The following is an 18,243-nucleotide window of genomic DNA, read 5'->3' on the forward strand; positions in this document are numbered from 1 at the left end:
ACTTGCTCCAATTGCGCTCAAAATTGGCGCAACAAGCTAAAAAGGGACGCTGAGTTCGATAATGACAAAATTTCTGCAATATTCTCACTGTTGGTGTTTGCGGACCAAACACCATACCTGACGAAAATTGCTCCAAATGTGCTCAAAACAGCTGTTAGAAGTCAGAATATTGAAAAACTGATGTCATTTTTGATTTTTTCGCAACCTTTTACCCTGTGAAACTAATTTTCAGCTAGTTTAGAGCAAGTGTCGTAAGATGTCATGTTTGGTCCGCAAACACCAAAAATTTTTCAAATTTGCTCAAAATTGACACTACGAGCTAAAAAGGGACGCTGATTTCGAAAATAGCAAAATTTCTGCAAAATTTTCAACTTTTGGTGTTTGCGGACCAAACACCATACCTTACGACACTTTGTCCAAATTAGCTGAAAATTGGTATTCTGGCCTAAAAAGGTACAGGGAATCCAAAAATCTTATTGATTTTTCACAAAAATCATCGGTTCCCCACTTACCACTGCCACAAAACTCTCCAATTTATCGATTGTCTCCTGGAAATCGTTGAGTTTTTGCTGAAATTTTGTGTGCAACTCGATTTGTCGAAGAGCCTGAGCGGAATCCGAAGCTAGTGGACCAAAAGATTCAATTTCGAGTTCGGTGGCGTCGAGCCATTGGCTAATGGTGTCCAATTCGCTGAAAACGACACAATTTGGAATTTTCGAAATTTCGAACTACAGTATCTCGGTCAATTTTTGTGCAAATTCAAAAACTTTTAGAAGTTTTGAGTTTGGTAGGATGAGTGCTTAAAAATGAGTATAAACATGACCTATATTGGGGAAAATCGATTTTCGACATTTAAAGGCGCATGGACCCTCGAAAAATCAAAATCGGCCAAAGTAGGTCATGATTATACTCATTTTGAAGCTCTTATCAATCTACATTTGAAAATTCAAAAAATTTTGAAATTGATCAAAAATTGAATCGTAAATACGGTGGTTTGAATACGGTGGTTTGAATTATCAAGCCTTTTTGGATTTGAAGGTGTCGCTACCGTATCTCATCTAGTATTTGTCAGATTTCGGAAATTTTAATATTTTTGAATTTGACTTGATTAGTACTTCAAAATGAGTATAATCATGACCTACTTTCCGAAAAATCGATTTTCGACATTTAAAGGCGCATGGACCCTCGAAAAATCAAAATCGACCAAAGTAGGTCATGATTATACTCATTTTGAAGCTCTTATCAATCTACATTTGAACATTCAAAAAATTTTGAAATTGATCAAAAATTGAATCGTAAATACGGTGGTTTGAATTATCAAGCCTTTTTGGATTTGAAGGTGTCGCTACCGTATCTCATCTAGTATTTGTCAGATTTCGGAAATTTTAATATTTTTGAATTTTACTTGATTAGTACTTCGAAATGAGTATAATCATGACCTACTTTCCGAAAAATCGATTTTTGACATTTTTGAAGGCCTCTCGGAAAAATGGGAAAAATCCAAATCGAGCAAACCTAGTCGTGATTAGGCTCATTTTGAAGCAAACTTCTTGCTAATTCTAATTTTCTAACTTTCGAAAATCAAAAAATGCTCACCTTTGCTGTAGCAGATGAATTTGTTGTTGAAGAATGGCCTGCTCGTGCATCGCCTGCTCTCTCAACGCCTCCCATCTCGTGTTCACCAAGTGTAGTTTCGAAGCGATCGCCTCTTTCTCCTCCTCATTTTCAGATTTATTGCTCAGCATTTGTCCTCTGAGCAATACTCGACCTACAGTATCCTGACTGTCCGTTAAGCTGGACATAAAGGACTCAAAGTCTGAAAATTGGGATCTGACTGATGCCAGCTCGACACGTGGCATCTGAGTGAGGGTGGAGAGCTCATCTTCGGCCTCTAGAAGCCACGTCAGCACTTGTTCGATGCAAGACTTGAATTCTGCCAGCTGCTCTTCTCTCCTCACTTTTTTGGATTTTCCTGATTTCTGGGAGCTGGATGAGGACTTTCTGGAGCGCACCTCACTCTGAAAAATTTTAACTTTATGAAATTTCGATTCACCACGTCAAGAGCTTCAAAATGAGCCTAAACACGACTAGGTTTGCTCAATTTCGATTTTTCGAGGGTCCATGAGCCTTTACAGTCGAAAAATTGATTACTTCCACAGTGGGTCATGATTATACTCATTTTGAAGCTTTTGACGCGGTAAATCCAAAACTAATGAAATTTCTCAACTTGAAAAAAAAAATGACCGAGATACGGTAGTTTCAAATTTTTCGCAAAAAAAATGGCAAGGTCTTGTGAATACCGTAGCTCAGTCAATTTTCGAGCGAGCTCGAAAATTTTTGTAGTTTTACATTTTTCAGGTTTTGCGTTTTAAAATGAATATAATCATGACCCACTTCTGGAAAATTCGAAATTTTGACTGTAAAGGCACATGGACCCTCGAAAAACAGAATTTTTTTAAACTAGGTCATGATTATACTCATTTTGAAACATTTATTGAGTAAACTTCAAAAATCTTAAAATTTATAGAATCTGACTAAAATTGGGTGAGATACGGTAGTTTGAATTATCAAGCCTGTTTGGTCTCGCTACCGTAACTCAACCAATACTTGTCAGATTTCGGAAATTTTAATATTTTTGAATTCCGTACGTCAAGAGCTTCAAAATGAGTATAATCATGACCTATGTTGCTCAATTTTGTTTTTTGACTTTAAAGGCGCATGGACCCTCGAAAAAAAGCCAAAATTCAAAATCAAGCGAATTTAGCCGTGTTTAGATTCACTTTAAAGCCAAAAACGCAAAAAATTCAAATTTTTAAGTTTCAAATAGTTAGGTCCAAATCTGAGGAAGTTACGGTATTTTGAAAAATTGGGATTTTTGAACATTTTGTGTTTTTTGACTCATTTTGAAGCTAAAAAGCTTACCTCAGCGCTCTGCTCAAAGCTCTTTCCTCGATCCAACATTTGTTGGTGTACTGTAGAAATGGGCGGAGTCTGTGGTGGAATTTGAAGGGCCGATGATGACGTCGACGGTTGGGACTGCATTTTTTGGGCGGCCAAGAGTGCGGCACGCTGTTGTTGGAGCTGTTGGGCTTCTAGTTCGTTCTAGAAAAAAAAATTTTTGAAAAAAAAATTTGGGATCCAAAATTACCTCAATTTTACTAGTTGAAATCATCGATAGGTACAAATTCATCAAATAGCATAACACTGAATGGGAGTCGAGATGTTCACTATGGAGATCTGTAAAAATAAATATTACTGTAACGTGCCCAGATTCAACTTTCTGAGGTTTTTGGCTTCAAAATGAGCCTAAACACGACTAGGTTTGCTTAATTTCGATTTTTCAATGGTCCATGCGCCTTTAAGGTCAAAAAATGTCAAAAATCGACTTACACCAAAATGGGGCATGATTATACTCATTTTGAATCTCTAATTAAAACAAATCCAAAAATGTTAAAATTTCCAAAATCTGACAAATATTAGTTGGGATACGGTAGCAATACCATAGAAGTTAAAGGATTCAAACTACCGTATCTTAATCAATTTCCGTTCAACTTCAAAAACTTGGATAGTTTTGAGTTTCTCGAGTTTTAAACTTCAAAATGAGCCCAAACACAACCCAATTTGTTGGTTTTCAATTTTTCCGGGGGTCCATGCGCCTTTAAGGTCAAAAAGTGTCAAAAATCGATTTGTTTCAAAGTAGGTCATGAATATACTCATTTTGAAGCACTTCTAAGCCAAATTCAGAACTGTAAAAATTTCCAAAATCGGACAAAATTTGGCTGAGATACGGTAGCAAGACCAAACAAGTTCAATTTTTCAAACCACCGTATTTCAGTCAATTTTTGCCAGATCGCAAACATTTTAAAATTTTCAAGTTGTGCAGGATAGTGGCTACAAAATGAGTATAGCCATGACCTACTTTGAAATTTTTTGAAATTTTCAATTTTTCCGGGCGTTCATGCGCCTTTAAGGTCAAAAAATGTCAAAAATCGATTTTCACCAAAATGAGGCATTATTATATTCATTTTGAAGCTCTAATCTAGCAAAATTCGAAAATAACAAAATTTTTGAAATCTGATTCGAGATACGGTAGCGAGACCTTCGAACCCAAAAATGGCTCGATAATTCAAACTACTGTATCTCAGTCAATTTTTGTTCGATTTCGAAAATTCTAGAAGCTTAGAATTGTGCTCACATAGGGCTTTAAAATAAGTCTAAACACAACAAATTTTGCTCGATTTTGATTTTTTTGAAATTTTTTTTGGGACCATGCGCCTTTAGAGTCAAATTTTCGAAATTGTCCAAAATAGGTCATGATCATGCTTATTTTGGAGCTCTAATCTAGCCAAATTCAAAACTAAAACAATTTCCATAATCTGACAACAACTGGTGGAGATACGGTAGCAAAACCAAAAAGACTCGAATAACTCACAACCGTATCTCACCTTGAGGCAAATTTCATGAATTCTAAAAGTTTTGATTTTTATTTGATGAGTGTTTCAAAATGAGTATAATCATGACCTACTTTCCGAATGTCTAAAAATTTCGAAATTTTGACTTTAAAGGCGCATGGACCATCGAAAAATCAAATCTGGCCGAAATAGGTCGTGTTCAGGCTCATTTTGAAGGTAAAAACGCGGAAAATTCAAATTTAATAATTTTGAAACGGATAGATTGAGTTTAAGAAAGTTAGGAGAAAAAAAATTTAAAAAAATTTTTTTTTTGGAATCAAAACTTCAAAATGCGTTTAGAAATACAAGATTTGAGGATTCTGATAGAAAGACTTAGCAATGTAATATAAAACAGGGACAGGTGTAAACGGTTGGGGAATCGTAGAATAGGGGGTAGGAGGGGTCGTAATAAATGCATAATTACCATTTCGTCCCCCATAAAAATGCCAATAAAATAAGCAAATTCCAATAAATGTCTCTAACACCTGTCCTTTTCTTTAATTGGAAAAAAGTGTAAAATTTTTATTATAAAACAAAAAAAAATCTTAAAAATTGTTACCATCGGACCAATTTTTGTGAAATTTAAAATTTTGAATTTTCGTTTTTTTGCACTTCAAAATAAGCCTAAACACGAGCCATTTCGGTCGATTTCGATTTTTCCGGGGGTCCATGCGCTTTTTTTTTCAAAGTAGGTCATGATTATACTCATTTTGAAGCGCAAAACATAAAAAAATTCAAAACTATAAAAATTTTCAAAATTGCACAAAAATTGACTGAGTTACGGTATTTGCAAGATTTTGTCCAATTTTTGCAGAGACTATATCTCGAGTATTCTTGTGCCAATTCTGAGAAATCTTGAATTTTTGAGTTGCTTATGTTAAGGGCTTTAAAATGAACTTAAACATGACCCATTTTGCTCAATTTTGATTTTTCCTTTTTTCGCGGGTCCATGCGCCTTTAAAGTCCAAAAATCAAAATTGAGCCAAATAGGTCGTGTGAGGGCTCATTTTAAAGCTAAAAACGCAGGAAATTCACATTTTCATATTAAAAATGGGTTCGAGCAACCTCGTTAAAAATATGGGGCAAAAAACCAAGTTTTCAAAATTTTTCCCAAAAAAAAATTTTTTTTCGAAAAATTTCGGATTTTTGCAGAAATGAAAAGCGGAAATGAACCGGAAGAAAAATCCAGTTTTACTAATTTTTTTTTCTTATAGAAGATATACGGAAAAGGAAAAAGGCGCGAAAGAGGTAGGAGAAGAAGATAAGTGATAAGTGATAACATTGGAATTTCTTGTTTCTTCTCGACAATGGTTATTCAGAAAAAAGAAAGAAAAAATGATAGAGACGAAGAGATTTAGAGAAATAGAGGGAAAATGTGTATTTCACACACTTTATTGCCTTTTGTTGACATTTGGGATAAGGAGAAGAGAGGTCAATGGAAAGCAAACATAAAAACAAAAGAAAACCATTGTTAGAGTCATTTTAGGACCAAAATGAGCTAAAAAATCGATTTTTAGAGTTAAAATTAGTCTAGAACAACTTATTGCTAACTAAAATCTACTTTTGAAGAAAATCTAAAATATTCCGAAAAACAATTTTTTTGGAATATTTTCAAAATGTTCCCAAAAACTGATTTTGAACTACTCCTAGACTAAAAGTAGTTGACAAATCCAATTTTTGGGTCAAATTTAGTATAGAACAAGTTTCAGACCATTTTTCTGCCAATTAGTTGACATTTGGAATAAGGAGAGGAAAAGAGAGAGGTCAAACTACTTCCGGGGTACATGAGCATGAAAACAAGAGAAAAGCAGTGTAAGAGTCATTTTAGGGTGAAAATGAGCTGAAAAATCGAATTTTAAAATCAAAATTAGTCTAGAACAATTTTTGCTAGCTAAAATCTACTTTTGTCAAAAATCTATAAAGTTTCAAAAAAAATTTTTTTTTGGGAATTTTCGGTTTTTGAAAAATATCTTCGAAAGTGATTTTTGATCTTTCCTAGGGTGAAAATAAGCTGCAAAATCGAATTCTGATGTCTAAATTAATCTAGAATCAAGTTTGCAAGCTAAAAGCTTCTTTGGCTGAAAATCTAAATTATTCCAAAAAAAAAAATCTTTTGGGAATTTTTAAAACTTTTGAAAGTATCCCCAAAACTGATTTTGGACATGTTCTAGAGTGGAAATACGCTGGAAATTTCGTTTTTCCGGTTAAATTTAGTCTAGAAAAAGTTTAATACCACATTTTGGGGCAATACTTGTGGTAAAAATCTAAAAAACCAAAAAATTCAAAAAAAAATTTTTTTTGGCATATTTTGAAAACGACATCCAAAACTCAATTAAGAGTCATTCTAGGGTAAAAATTTAAAAAAAATTCAATATTTTCAGCAAAAATTTGTCTAGAAACAATCCAAATACCATCTTTCGGGATCTCTTGAAGTATTTTTTGCAATTTTGAAAAAAAAATTTTTTTTTCAAATTTTCAAATTTTTGAAATGCCCAAAAATTATTAAATTTTATTAAATTTTATCAAATTATTTTACTTTTTCAAAGCTCAAATTCTGAAATTTTTGAAAATCAAATTTTCATCAAAATCGAACGAAAACCCAAAAAGTTACGGTAGTTTGAAGTTTTATAGCAAAAAATTAGATTTTTTCAAAAAATTCAAAATTTCCAAAAATCATAACTAGGTCAAAAAAAATGGGAATTCACTGATTTTAGGCTTAAAATATCCTAAATTTTTTGTTTTTCAAGACAATAATGCCTCCAAAATTCTCAAAGTTCTAGAAATTTATAAAAATCCGAAAAAAGTACAGGAAATCCAAAAAAAAAGAGGGAAAAAAGATAAAATCTCGAATAACTAATATCTTTTGACCTCCCATGGACTGATTCTACCTTGAGATACGGGATGAGATAATTGTCAAAAAGACTTTCAAGAGGGACGAGAGAGTACAGAAAAGTGAGAGACGCAGAGAAAAACAAGGAGAAACGGGATGGAGAGAGATAGTTGTACAGGTCATTGCGTGTAATCTGTCTGCGTCTCTCACTCTCGTTGATCTCTCGCTTTTAGAATTGTCAGAGAGTTTTGAAGGGATTGCTCAGCTTAAAAAGCATATAAAAAAATTTCCAGAAAATTCTAGAAAAATCCAGCAAGAATGAGCCATTTTAAACCGGAAATCCTGGATCCTTAACTAAAAGCTGATTTTTTGGCGGGGAAATTGGCTTCTAGGGTAATTCGGACCAAAAAATTTGAAATTTTAAGTCAAAATAAATCTAGAACTAGTTTTTTTCCAGGTTAGTTCTAGCTAAGATTTGTTAAAAATGGTCGAAAAAATTTTTGGTGCCAAAACATTTTTTTTTGGCGAATTTTGATTTTTTTTTCTGATTTAATTTTTAGGACGAAATTCAATTTCTAGAGTAATTTGAACCTAAAAATCTATAATTTTGAGTCAAAATGTGTCTAGAACAAGTTTTCCCATGTTATTTCAAGCTAAAAATTGCTGAAAATGGTCGAAAAAATTTTTGGTGCCAAAACATTTTTTTGGCGATTTTTGTTATTCAATTTTGAGGACGAAAATCGATTTCTAGAGTAATTTGGACAAGAAAATTTGAAATTTTGAATAGAAATTTGCCTAGAACAAGTTTTTTGCTTGCATTTTGAGCTAAATTTGGCTAAAAATGATCCCAAAATTGTTGCCGCCAAAAAATTTTTTTGACGATTTTTGATTTTTTTTAAATTTAATTTTTTGACAACGAAATGAATTTTTAGAGTAATTCGAGTTTAAAAATCTGGAATTTTGAGTTGAAATTTGCCTAGAACAAGTTTTTTGCAGGCATTTTAAGCTAAATTTCGCTAAAAATGGTCCAATGTGAAAAAATCTGTCGATTTTTCGTTTTTTTTTTGTTATTTTTCAGAGATTAGAGACGCAGAGAAAAATACAGAAAAACCCAGAAATCTACAATTTTTCATCCTATTTTTGATTTATAATTGGATTATAGGATTTGAGGGGATTTTGCCAAATTTTAGCCAAAAATAACATAATCGGAGAATCAGATTTTCGTATCAATTTTTAGCCCTAGCAAGCCCAAATTATCCAGAAAAATTTGAAAAAAAAACAAACCTTTGGGATTCAAAAGTCTCGGAACGTTCCAGGTCTTTTCAGCTACCGAAAACGCGTTCTCAATCCGATCGATGGCACTCATTTCGGCGGTTTTCGAGAGATTTATGAGTTTTTTGCTGGAAAAAATTAGTTTAAAAGTTTTTAACACACATTTTTGAATTTCCCGCATTGAGAGCTTTAAAATGAACCCAAACACGACCTATTTTGGACAATTTTGATTTTTCGAGGGTCCATGCGTCTTTAAAGTCAAAAAATGGAAATTTTCAAAATAGGTCATGATTATACTCATTTTGAAGCGCAAAACATAAAAAATCTAAAACTACAAAACTTTTTCAAATTGCTCTAAAATGGACAGAGTTACGGTATTCACAAGTTTTTGTCATTTTTTGCTGAAATTTTGAAATTGCCGTATCTTGAGCACTTTTAAGCCAAAGCGACTGAAAATTGAACTTTACGATTTCTGAAATAAAGAGCTTCAAAATGAGCCCAAACACGACATATTTTGGTCAATTTCGATTTTTCGAGGGTCCATGCGCCTTTAAAGTCAAATTTTCGAAAGTTTTGGAACTAGGTCATTATTATACTTATTTGAAAGCTCTCAAAGTGTAAAATTCAGATCTATTCAAATTTTTGAAATCAGACAACAATTGGGTGAGATCTGGCTCAAATTACGGTGGTTTGAATTTTTGAGCACAAACTATAAACTACCATACCTTGACCAATGTTGATGCAATTCTGAAAATTTCTACACTTTTGAATTTGTCTTGATGTGCGCTTCAAAATGAGCCCAAACACAACCTATTTTACTCAATTTCGATTTTTGACTTTAAAGGCGCATGGACCCTCGAAAAAACCAAAGTCAACCAAAATGGGTCGTGTTTGGGCTCATTTTGAAGCTCAAAACGCGGGAAGTTCAAAAATTTAGATTAAAATTTGAAAAAAAAACTCACTCATACGAATGTATGAGGTAATTGAAGGCGTGACCATCACGAAACGATGATGTGAAATCGTAAACGTCAATTTCCTCATAAGACCTCATCACCTCGATGCACCATTGCTTGATCGCCTCGGAGAGCTGAAATTTTAAAAATTTTGGCTGAAAATTGCCCTAAAATTGAGGTAAAATGAGCAGAATTAGCCTAAATCCGGTAAAAATGGCCAAAATTTCAATTTGGTCCATTTTTAGCCATTTTCAGCTGAAAATTACCGGGAAAAACTTGTTCTAGAAAAATATTGACTCAAAATTTCAGATTTTCAAATTTAAATCACTATAGAAATTGATTTTCGCCCTCAAAATTGGATCAGAAATTGATCAAAGTTGCCAAAAGATTATTTTTGACATCAAAAATTTTGGGAACTATTTTCAGCCAATTGTATCTCAAAATAATCCCCAAAAAACTTGTTCTAGACCAATTTTGACTTGAAATTTCAGATTTTTAGGTTTTAATTACTTAAAAAATCGATTTTCATACTCAAAATTGGATCAGAAATAAATCAAAAAATGCCAAAATATTTTTTGGCATCAAAATACTTTGGAACTATTTTCAGCCAATTTTAGCTCAAAATAACGCCGCAAAAATTTTTCCTAGGTAAATTCTGACTCACAATTTTATATTTCCATGTTTCAATCACTCTAGAAATCGATTTTTGTCTCAAAAATCCTTTAAAATACATCAAAATCGCCTAAAAACAATTTTTGGCACTAAAAATTTTGGGAACCATTTTCAGCCAATTTTAGCTTGAAATGACCCGGAAAAAACTTTTCTAGACTGATTTTAACACGAAATTTCAGATTTTCAGGTTTATATTACTCTAGAAATTGATTTTCCCACCTAAAAACCCAACTTTTCTTATTAGAATTCAAAATGGTTCATTTTCAACGGTTTTTAGTTTAAAATGGTTCATTTTTAGCCAATTTTAGCACAAAATGGCTCAAAATGTTCACCTTTTCTTCTCGGAGCTGCTGTGGTGCATGATTTCTCCAGTAGAATTGAACCAGCTGCCACCATGCTGATAACACGGCCTTCTGTTGTCCGTCCATCACTTCCTGGGGGTTGGTTTTCGAATCGCCCACATATTGAAGAATATTCGGCCAATCATCAGACGGATTGCCCAAAACGGCCATCGTTTGACCAATAATTGCCTGATAGACAAAAATTGCGTTTGAACCATCCTGAAGACTTTTGTGGTCCGTCAAACGTTCGGTGTCCAACAGGTGATTCGCCCAGCGGATGAACACTTGCTCCTGGAGCTCGTACTTCTCTTCTGGAAAATGCAATTTTTTTGAAAAATAGCTCAAATTAAAGATGAGGACTTGGAGATTTTAGGACATTTTTCGAATTTCAAAAATATTGATTTTCAGCCAAGTTACGGTATTTTGAAAATTTCAGGTCCAAAAATTTTTTTTTTCAAATTTTCAAAAATTACAGAGGACCATAACTTGGCTGAAAATCCACATCTTTAAGATTTTCAAAGTGTTCCAGAATTCGAAATTCTTGAATTTTTAGAAAATTTAAAATTCAAGTTTTCAGATTTCTCGAAATTCTCACCACGATCGCTTTTCTTATCCTTCTTCTCGTCCTTCTTCGGCTTGGCTGTTGAGGCGCCGGAGAACAGCATTTTTTGTAGTTTGTAGTCGTTCGCTCTATTCTAAAAGTTTGGTCCGCTGATTGACATCTGAAAATCTAGTTTTTTTTTTTGAAAAATTTTGAAAAAACTGTTGCGTGGGAAGATTTTCTAAAAATCTTAATTTTCAAAAAAAATGGACAAAATGCAAGCTTCAAAAACAAGTGTGTCAGAATCTGTGAGTTTTTTTGCTCGAAGTTTTGGGGGAAAATTTTGAAAAAACTGTTGCGTGGGAAGATTTTCTAAAAATCTTAATTTTCAAAAAAAATGGACAAAATGCAAGCTTCAAAAACAAGTGTGTCAGAATCTGTGAGTTTTTTTGCTCGAAGTTTTGGGGGAAAATTTTGAAAAAAATCGGAAAAAATCGAAAAAAAATTTTTGGTCCTAAACTTTTTGATTCCAAAAATTCAAAGGACCATAACTTGGACCAAAATTGAAATTTTTAAAATTTTAACAACATTTTTCAATTCAGCTTTTTAAGAGCTTCAAAATGAGCATAATCATGACCTATTTCGATAAAAATCGATTTTTGACTTTAAAGGCGCATGCACCCGAAAATTTTTAAAAAATTCAAAATTGACCAAAACAGGTCGTGTTTGGGCTCATTTTGAAGCTCTTAACCTGATAACTTCAAATTTTTAGAGTTCAATATCCCCAGATGCGCAGAAATCCCAAAAATCGTCATCAGAAGAATCTCAAATTTTTACAAAATGCGTGAATGACGACTCTAATGGGAGTATTTTATCAAATTGGATGGATTCAGATGTGGAAGAATCGATGAGTCAAATTTTGAAATTCAAAGAACTGGTCCAGAAGTCGTCAGACTATTTGATTCAGGAAAAAGAGGCGGAGCTTCGAGAAGTGAACTCTGAATATGCTTTTGATATTCGTAACTTTTGAGAGAATGAATTTTTGTATAAGATTTGAAGAAGTTTGAATTTCTAAGAGTGAGAGTTTCAAAATGAGTATAAACAAGACATATTTTCAAAAAAAAATGTTTTTGGGTGAAATCTGGAGAAGAAGAAGAAGAAAATCTAGAAAAAAAAAGGATTTTTCAAGAATTCAGAAATTGGAATCTTTCTGGAAGTTCTTTCATCGGAATACGCATGTCAAGAGCGTTAAAATAAGCCTACGCATGACCTACTTTCTAAAAGTTAATTTTTCGGCAAAATCTGAAGAATCCCCAAAAATCGAAAATCCTCAAACTAGATCATGATTATATTCATTTTGAAGCTCTCAGCCGAACAAATTCATTAGTTTTTGTTTCAAGTGATAGAAATCAAAACTAGAGATGTTATGCTCTTCTCCATATTTCAATTTGCAAGAATTGAAAATTTTGGAAAAATAAGGATTTTTCAAGAATCCAGAAAGTGGAATCTTTTTGGAAATTTCTGGATCAGATACAGCTTGTCAAGATCTTCAAAACGAGTATAAACATGCCCTAATTTTTGAAAATTTTGATTTTTGGGTAAATCTGGAGAAGAAGAATCCCCAAAAATCGAAAATTCTCAAACTAGGTCATGATTATATTCATTTTGAAGCTCAAGACAAATTCATTAATCCAAGTTCCAGTGGATACAAATTAAATCAAAATTAGAGGTTTCAAGCTCTTCTCCATATTTCGAACTGCAAAAACTCAAAAACTTGGACGGAAAAGAAATTTACAAGAATCTCAGAATTAGAATCTTTCTGGATGTTACTGGAGCAGAATCAACTTGTCGAGGACTTCAAAATAAGCCTAATCATGACCTAATTTTCAGAATTTGGAGTTTTCTGTGAAATCTGGAGAAGAAGAAGACCCAAAAAATGAAATTTTTCAAACTAGGTCATGATTATACTCATTTTGAAGCTCTTGACTAGGCAAATTCATTGGTCTAGACTTGAGTCGATGGAAATGAAAATTAGAGGTTTTAGGCTCTCCTCCGTATTTAGGGAACCTAGAACCCTAACTCCAATCTAAAAGGTGGGAGGTAAAAAAAGTTGCAAAGATGTCAGGATGTGTGCAAATCATAGTTGTGTTCTCTAGTCTAGAGAGGATTAGAGAAAAAAAGAGTATAAGAAGAAGAAGAAGGACCCGTCCGGGAGCACTCCCGCCCGTCGGCGGCCCGTCAGCTGCCGAATGTCCCGTCAACTGTTACAATGTGTGATTCTTCTTCTTCTTCTTCTTCTCCCTCGATCGGACATTTTCTACCACTATGCCTATGCTCTTCTTCTTCTTCTTCTTCTTTCCCGTATCTTCTTCTTCTTATTGCCAATCGGATGTAAGGATTAGAAAAAGAATAAGAAGAAGAAGAGAATGAATTGGGTGATAAAATTTCCTCGGGAAAAGAAAATTAATGGGGGATTTTAGAAATTGGATGGAACACTTTTTGTGGGAAGAAATAAACAATAGGATTTGAAAAAAAGAGACCAAAAGATTTTCAGGGAATTTGAATCTTTTTGGAGCTTTCTAAATCAGAATAAGCTTGACAAGAGCTTCAAAATGAGCCTAAACATAACACACTTTCTGAAAATTAGAATTTTGAGGGGTCTTCTGGAGAAAGAAGTAGAAGAAGAAGAAGAAGAAGAAGAAGAAGAAGAAGAAGAATTTTCTAGAGTTGAGAGAAATGGAATCTTTTTGGTAGTTACTGAATCAAAACCAGCTAGTCCAGAGTTTTAAAACAAGCCTAAACATGACCTACTTTCCAGAATTTTGAGTTTTCGATAAAATCTGGAGAAGAAGAAGACCCAAAAATTGAAAATTTTCAAACTCGGTCATGATTATACTCATTTTGAAGCTCTTGACTAGACAAATTGAATGGTCTAGGTTTCAGCTAGTAAAAATCAAAATTGGCAATTTTAAGCTCAAAAAAATAATATAGAAAAAATTATTCAAAAAATTTTTAAAAAGTTTCAAAAAGTTCCAGAAAAAATTTTTTCACCCAAAAAAATTAAAATGACTATAACTTTTCTAGTTTTCAACCGATTTCTATGATTTTGCTATCAAAATGCGTATTTTAAACTGAAAATTTGGAAAATGGTGTGCATTTTAAGCCTAAAATCTAGAAAAACGGTCAAAAATAGACTGAAATCTGAAACTTCGAAATTTTTTCAAAATTTTTTTTCTAGATCCCAAAAATTTGAGCTAAAAATTGATTTTCCAAAAATGAGGAATTTTCAAGAATCTAGAAATTGGATTTTTTTGGATGTTTCTGAATCAGAACAAACTTGTTTTGGGCTTCAAAATGAGACTAAACACGACCTACTTTCGTAAAATTTCGATTTTCGGTAAATCTGGAGAAGAAGAAGACCCAAAAATTCTCAAACTAGGTCATGATTATACTCAATTCAAAGCTCTCAACAAGACAAACACATTGGTTTAAATTTTAGTAGATACAAATTAAAATTAAAGGTTCTAGGATCTTCTCCGTGTGACGATGCACTATATCATTTTGCTCTTCTTCGGGATTTGGTCGTTTTCTGAAAACTTGAGCAAATTTTGAGATTACATTTTTATGTCATCTGAAAGCCCATAAAATTCCCTAAATTTTGATATACTTCATTTTATGCTAAATAAATTTTGGAAAAAGTTATGCGCCTTTAAACTTTTCGTATTCTCAAAAAATCGAAAGCATGCATTTTTATAGTCCCTTGGCTCATTTTTTCCCCAATTTTTTTCTAAAAAATAAGACATGAATAAAATATAGTTTACAGGCACTTCAGGAAGAAAAAAATATATAGGTAGACCGTGTGAATTTTTTTTTTCGGAATTATAATAATAGGAATTTCGGGGTACCAGGAGGTTGAGTACCAGGTACTGTTAGAAAAATGTGAATAAAATAGATCAAAAATTACAAAAATTAGGAAATTTTGAGATAAAAATTCAAACAAATAATATAGAAAAAATTGTTCAAAAAATTTTTTAAAAGTTTCAAAAAATTCCAGAAAAAATTTTTTCACCCAAAAAATTTAAATGATCATAACTTTTTCAGTTTTCAACCGATTTTTATGATTTTGCTATCAAAATGTGTATTTTAAACTGATAATTTGGAAAATTGTGTGCATTTTAAACCTAAAATCTAGAAAAACGGTCAAAAATTGACTGAAATCTGAAATTTTGAAAAAATATTCGAAAAATTTTTGATCCCAAAAATTTCAAATGATCATAACTTTTTCAGTTTTCAACCGATTTTTATGATTTTGCTATCAAAATGTGTATTTTAAACTGATAATTTGGAAAATTGTGTGCATTTTAAACCTAAAATCTAGAAAAACGGTCAAAAATTGACTGAAATCTGAAATTTTGAAAAAATATTCGAAAAATTTTTGATCCCAAAAATTTCAAATGATCATAACTTTTTCAGTTTTCAACCGATTTTTATGATTTTGCTATCAAAATGTGTATTTTAAACTGATAATTTGGAAAATTGTGTGCATTTTAAACCTAAAATCTAGAAAAACGGTCAAAAATTGACTGAAATCTGAAACTTCGAAATTTAAAAAAAAATTTTTTTTCTAGATCCCAAAAATTTCAAATGGTCATAACTTTTCTAGTTTTCCATCGATTTCTATGATTTTGCTATTGAAATGTGTATTATAAACTGAAAATTTTGAAAATTGTGTGCATTTTAAGCCTAAAATCTAGAAAAACGGTCAAAAATAGACTGAAATCTGAAATTTTGAAAAAAAGTTCCAGAAAAAATCCAAAACTTTTTTTATTCCAAATAAAAAAAATCGAATGAAAAATCGAGTTCAAAAACCACTCTGAAATCTTCACAAAATTTGATTTTTTCTGAAAATTTCAGATTTTTCAGCCAAAGTGCATATCGATTGTCTCCATGGCGAGCTCGTCTTGGAGAAGTTGATTGACGCGCTGAAAAAAAGAGCATTTTAGGGGTTTAGGAGTGAATTTGGGGTTAAATTAGTGTGAAAAATCGATTTTTCAAGTCAAAATTAGTCTTAAATGAAGTTTAAGACTCAATGGCCAAAAAATTGAAAAATGACAAAAAATGAAAATTTTGAAAATGATGAAAAAATTTTTACAAACTTGTAAAATTGTCATTTTTGAGATCAAAAAAGTCATTTTCAAGTCAAAATGTTACGAAAAATCGATTTTTAAAATCAGAATTAGTCTAGGACAAACTTTTAGAGGCGAAAATGGACAAAAAAGGCTGAAAAACCAAAGTTTCTCTCAGAATCCATCATTTTCGAGCAATTTTGGCTCAAAATGGCTCAAAATATGCCAATTTTTCTGGGAATTTCCAGAACATTCCAGAATTCTTACCAATCCAGCAGTTGGAAGATATTTCTGAATAGCGGCAAACGTTGACGGTGAAAATGAGCCGCGTAGCACTTTCAACAGTTGAGTGGTCTCTCCAGTGAGGGCGATTGCATTGGACATGTGCATTGCGCCGAGTTCCAAGGTTTCAGCTGGAAAATTGAGCAAAAATTTGAAAAATCAACAAATTTAACGCGTTTTGAGCCTAAAATAATAAAAATCGGTCAAAAATTGATTGAAATACAAAGTTTTGAAAAAATCGGAAAAAAAATATTTTTTGGTCCCGAAATTTTAAAATCATCATAACTTCTTTAGTTTTCTACTGATTTTTATGAATCAAATTGCAAAATGTGTGTTTTAATCTGAAAATTTGGAAAATTCAACGCATTTTAAGCCGAAAATCACAGAAACTGGTGGAAAATCGACTGAATTCTGAATCTTCCAAAATTTTGATTCCAAAAATTTCAAATCATCATAACTATTTTCATTTTACACTTATCTTTATGATTTAGCCATCAAAATGTTTATTTTAAACAAAAAAATTGAAAAATTTAACGCATTTTAAGCTTAAAATAATAAAAATCGGTCAAAAATTGATTGAAATACAAAGTTTTGAAAAAATCGGAAAAAAATATTTTTTGGTCCCGAAATTTTAAAATCATCATAACTTCTTTAGTTTTCTACTGATTTTCATGAATCAAGTTGCAAAATGTGTGTTTTAATCTGAAAATTTGGAAAAATTCAACGCATTTTGAGCCTAAAATCTTGAAATTCGGTCGAAAATTAGCTGAAATCTGAAATTTTGAAAAACGAAAAAAACAATTTTATTCCAAAACTTTAGATTATCATACTTTGTTAGTTTTTTTAACCAATTTTTATGATTTTGCTATTAAAATGTGTACTTTAAGCTGAAATTTTAAGAAATGTGACACATTTTAAGCTTAAAATAATGAAAATTGGTCAAAAATGGACTGAAGTCTGAAAAAGTTTAAAAATTCGAGAAAAATTTTTTTGACCCTAAAAATTTAATAGTCACAACTTTTCAAATTTTCAACCGATTTTTAAAATTTTGCTATTGAAATGTGTGTTTTAATCTGAAAATTTGGAAAATTCAACGCATTTTAAGCCGAAGATCACAGAAATTGGTGGAAAATCGACTGAATTCTGAATCTTCCAAAATTTTGATTCCAAAAATTTCAAATCATCATAACTATTTTCATTTTACACTTATCTTTATGATTTAGTCATTAAAATGTTTGTTTTAAACAGAAAATTTGAAAAATTTAATGCATTTTAAGTCTAAGATTATGAAAATTGGTCAAAAATGGACTGAAATCTAAAATTTTGAAAAATCGAAAAAAAAAATTTTTTATTCCAAAATTTCAAATAATAGCTTTTTGAGTTTTTATCCGATTTTGATGATTTTAAGTTCAAAATGTTAGGCTTGTCCTATTTTCTAAAATCATTAAATATTTTCAAAAAATTCGAAATTTTCAGAATCCTTACAGTCCTCCAAATACGCTTCTCCCATGTCCATTTGCTCAGTGAACAGCTTCTCGCAAACTCGACGAACGTTTTCATCTTCGAAATTGAAAATGTCCATGGTCTCTTTTCCGGCTCCAGTTCTCTTCTCTCCAGATGTAGCGTCAGAAGCAGAAGCACCAGATTCAGAAGACGTCGGTGGCACTTCAGAAGGCATCGGAGCTCCAGAAACTCCCAAATCCTTCTTCGGGCGCCAATAGAAATAGTAGATCACCGCGAGCAATGTCGCTCCACCGAGAATTGCGGTCGTACAG

The 18,243-nt window shown here is 32.1% G+C and overlaps 2 protein-coding genes across 2 annotated transcripts in view; both read right to left on the reverse strand.

The window, feature by feature from the left end:
- The window catches only part of Cbr-dys-1, a gene marked incomplete at both ends in the record, with an annotated part of 31,162 nt that extends 19,978 nt beyond the window's left edge, over positions 1-11,184 (reverse strand). The window contains 8 exons of the mRNA XM_045241468.1: positions 513-690; positions 1,597-2,018; positions 2,923-3,102; positions 3,149-3,237; positions 8,566-8,681; positions 9,516-9,640; positions 10,511-10,830; positions 11,115-11,184. Of these exons, the coding sequence (XP_045095707.1) occupies positions 513-690; positions 1,597-2,018; positions 2,923-3,102; positions 3,149-3,237; positions 8,566-8,681; positions 9,516-9,640; positions 10,511-10,830; positions 11,115-11,184 (1,500 nt within the window). The remainder of the gene's footprint in view (positions 1-512; positions 691-1,596; positions 2,019-2,922; positions 3,103-3,148; positions 3,238-8,565; positions 8,682-9,515; positions 9,641-10,510; positions 10,831-11,114) is intronic.
- Positions 11,185-17,350: 6,166 nt separating this feature from the next.
- Positions 17,351-18,146, reverse strand: CBG15379 (the record flags this gene model as incomplete). Its single annotated transcript, XM_045241469.1, has 2 exons — positions 17,351-17,355; positions 17,954-18,146. The coding sequence occupies 2 exons, from the start codon at positions 18,144-18,146 to the stop codon at positions 17,351-17,353; spliced, it is 198 nt and encodes a 65-aa protein (XP_045095708.1).
- Between the last annotated feature and the right edge of the window lie 97 nt (positions 18,147-18,243).

This window comes from Caenorhabditis briggsae (genome assembly GCF_000004555.2).
Source record: "Caenorhabditis briggsae complete genome, chrI, whole genome shotgun sequence".
Classification (NCBI taxonomy): domain Eukaryota; kingdom Metazoa; phylum Nematoda; class Chromadorea; order Rhabditida; family Rhabditidae; genus Caenorhabditis; species Caenorhabditis briggsae.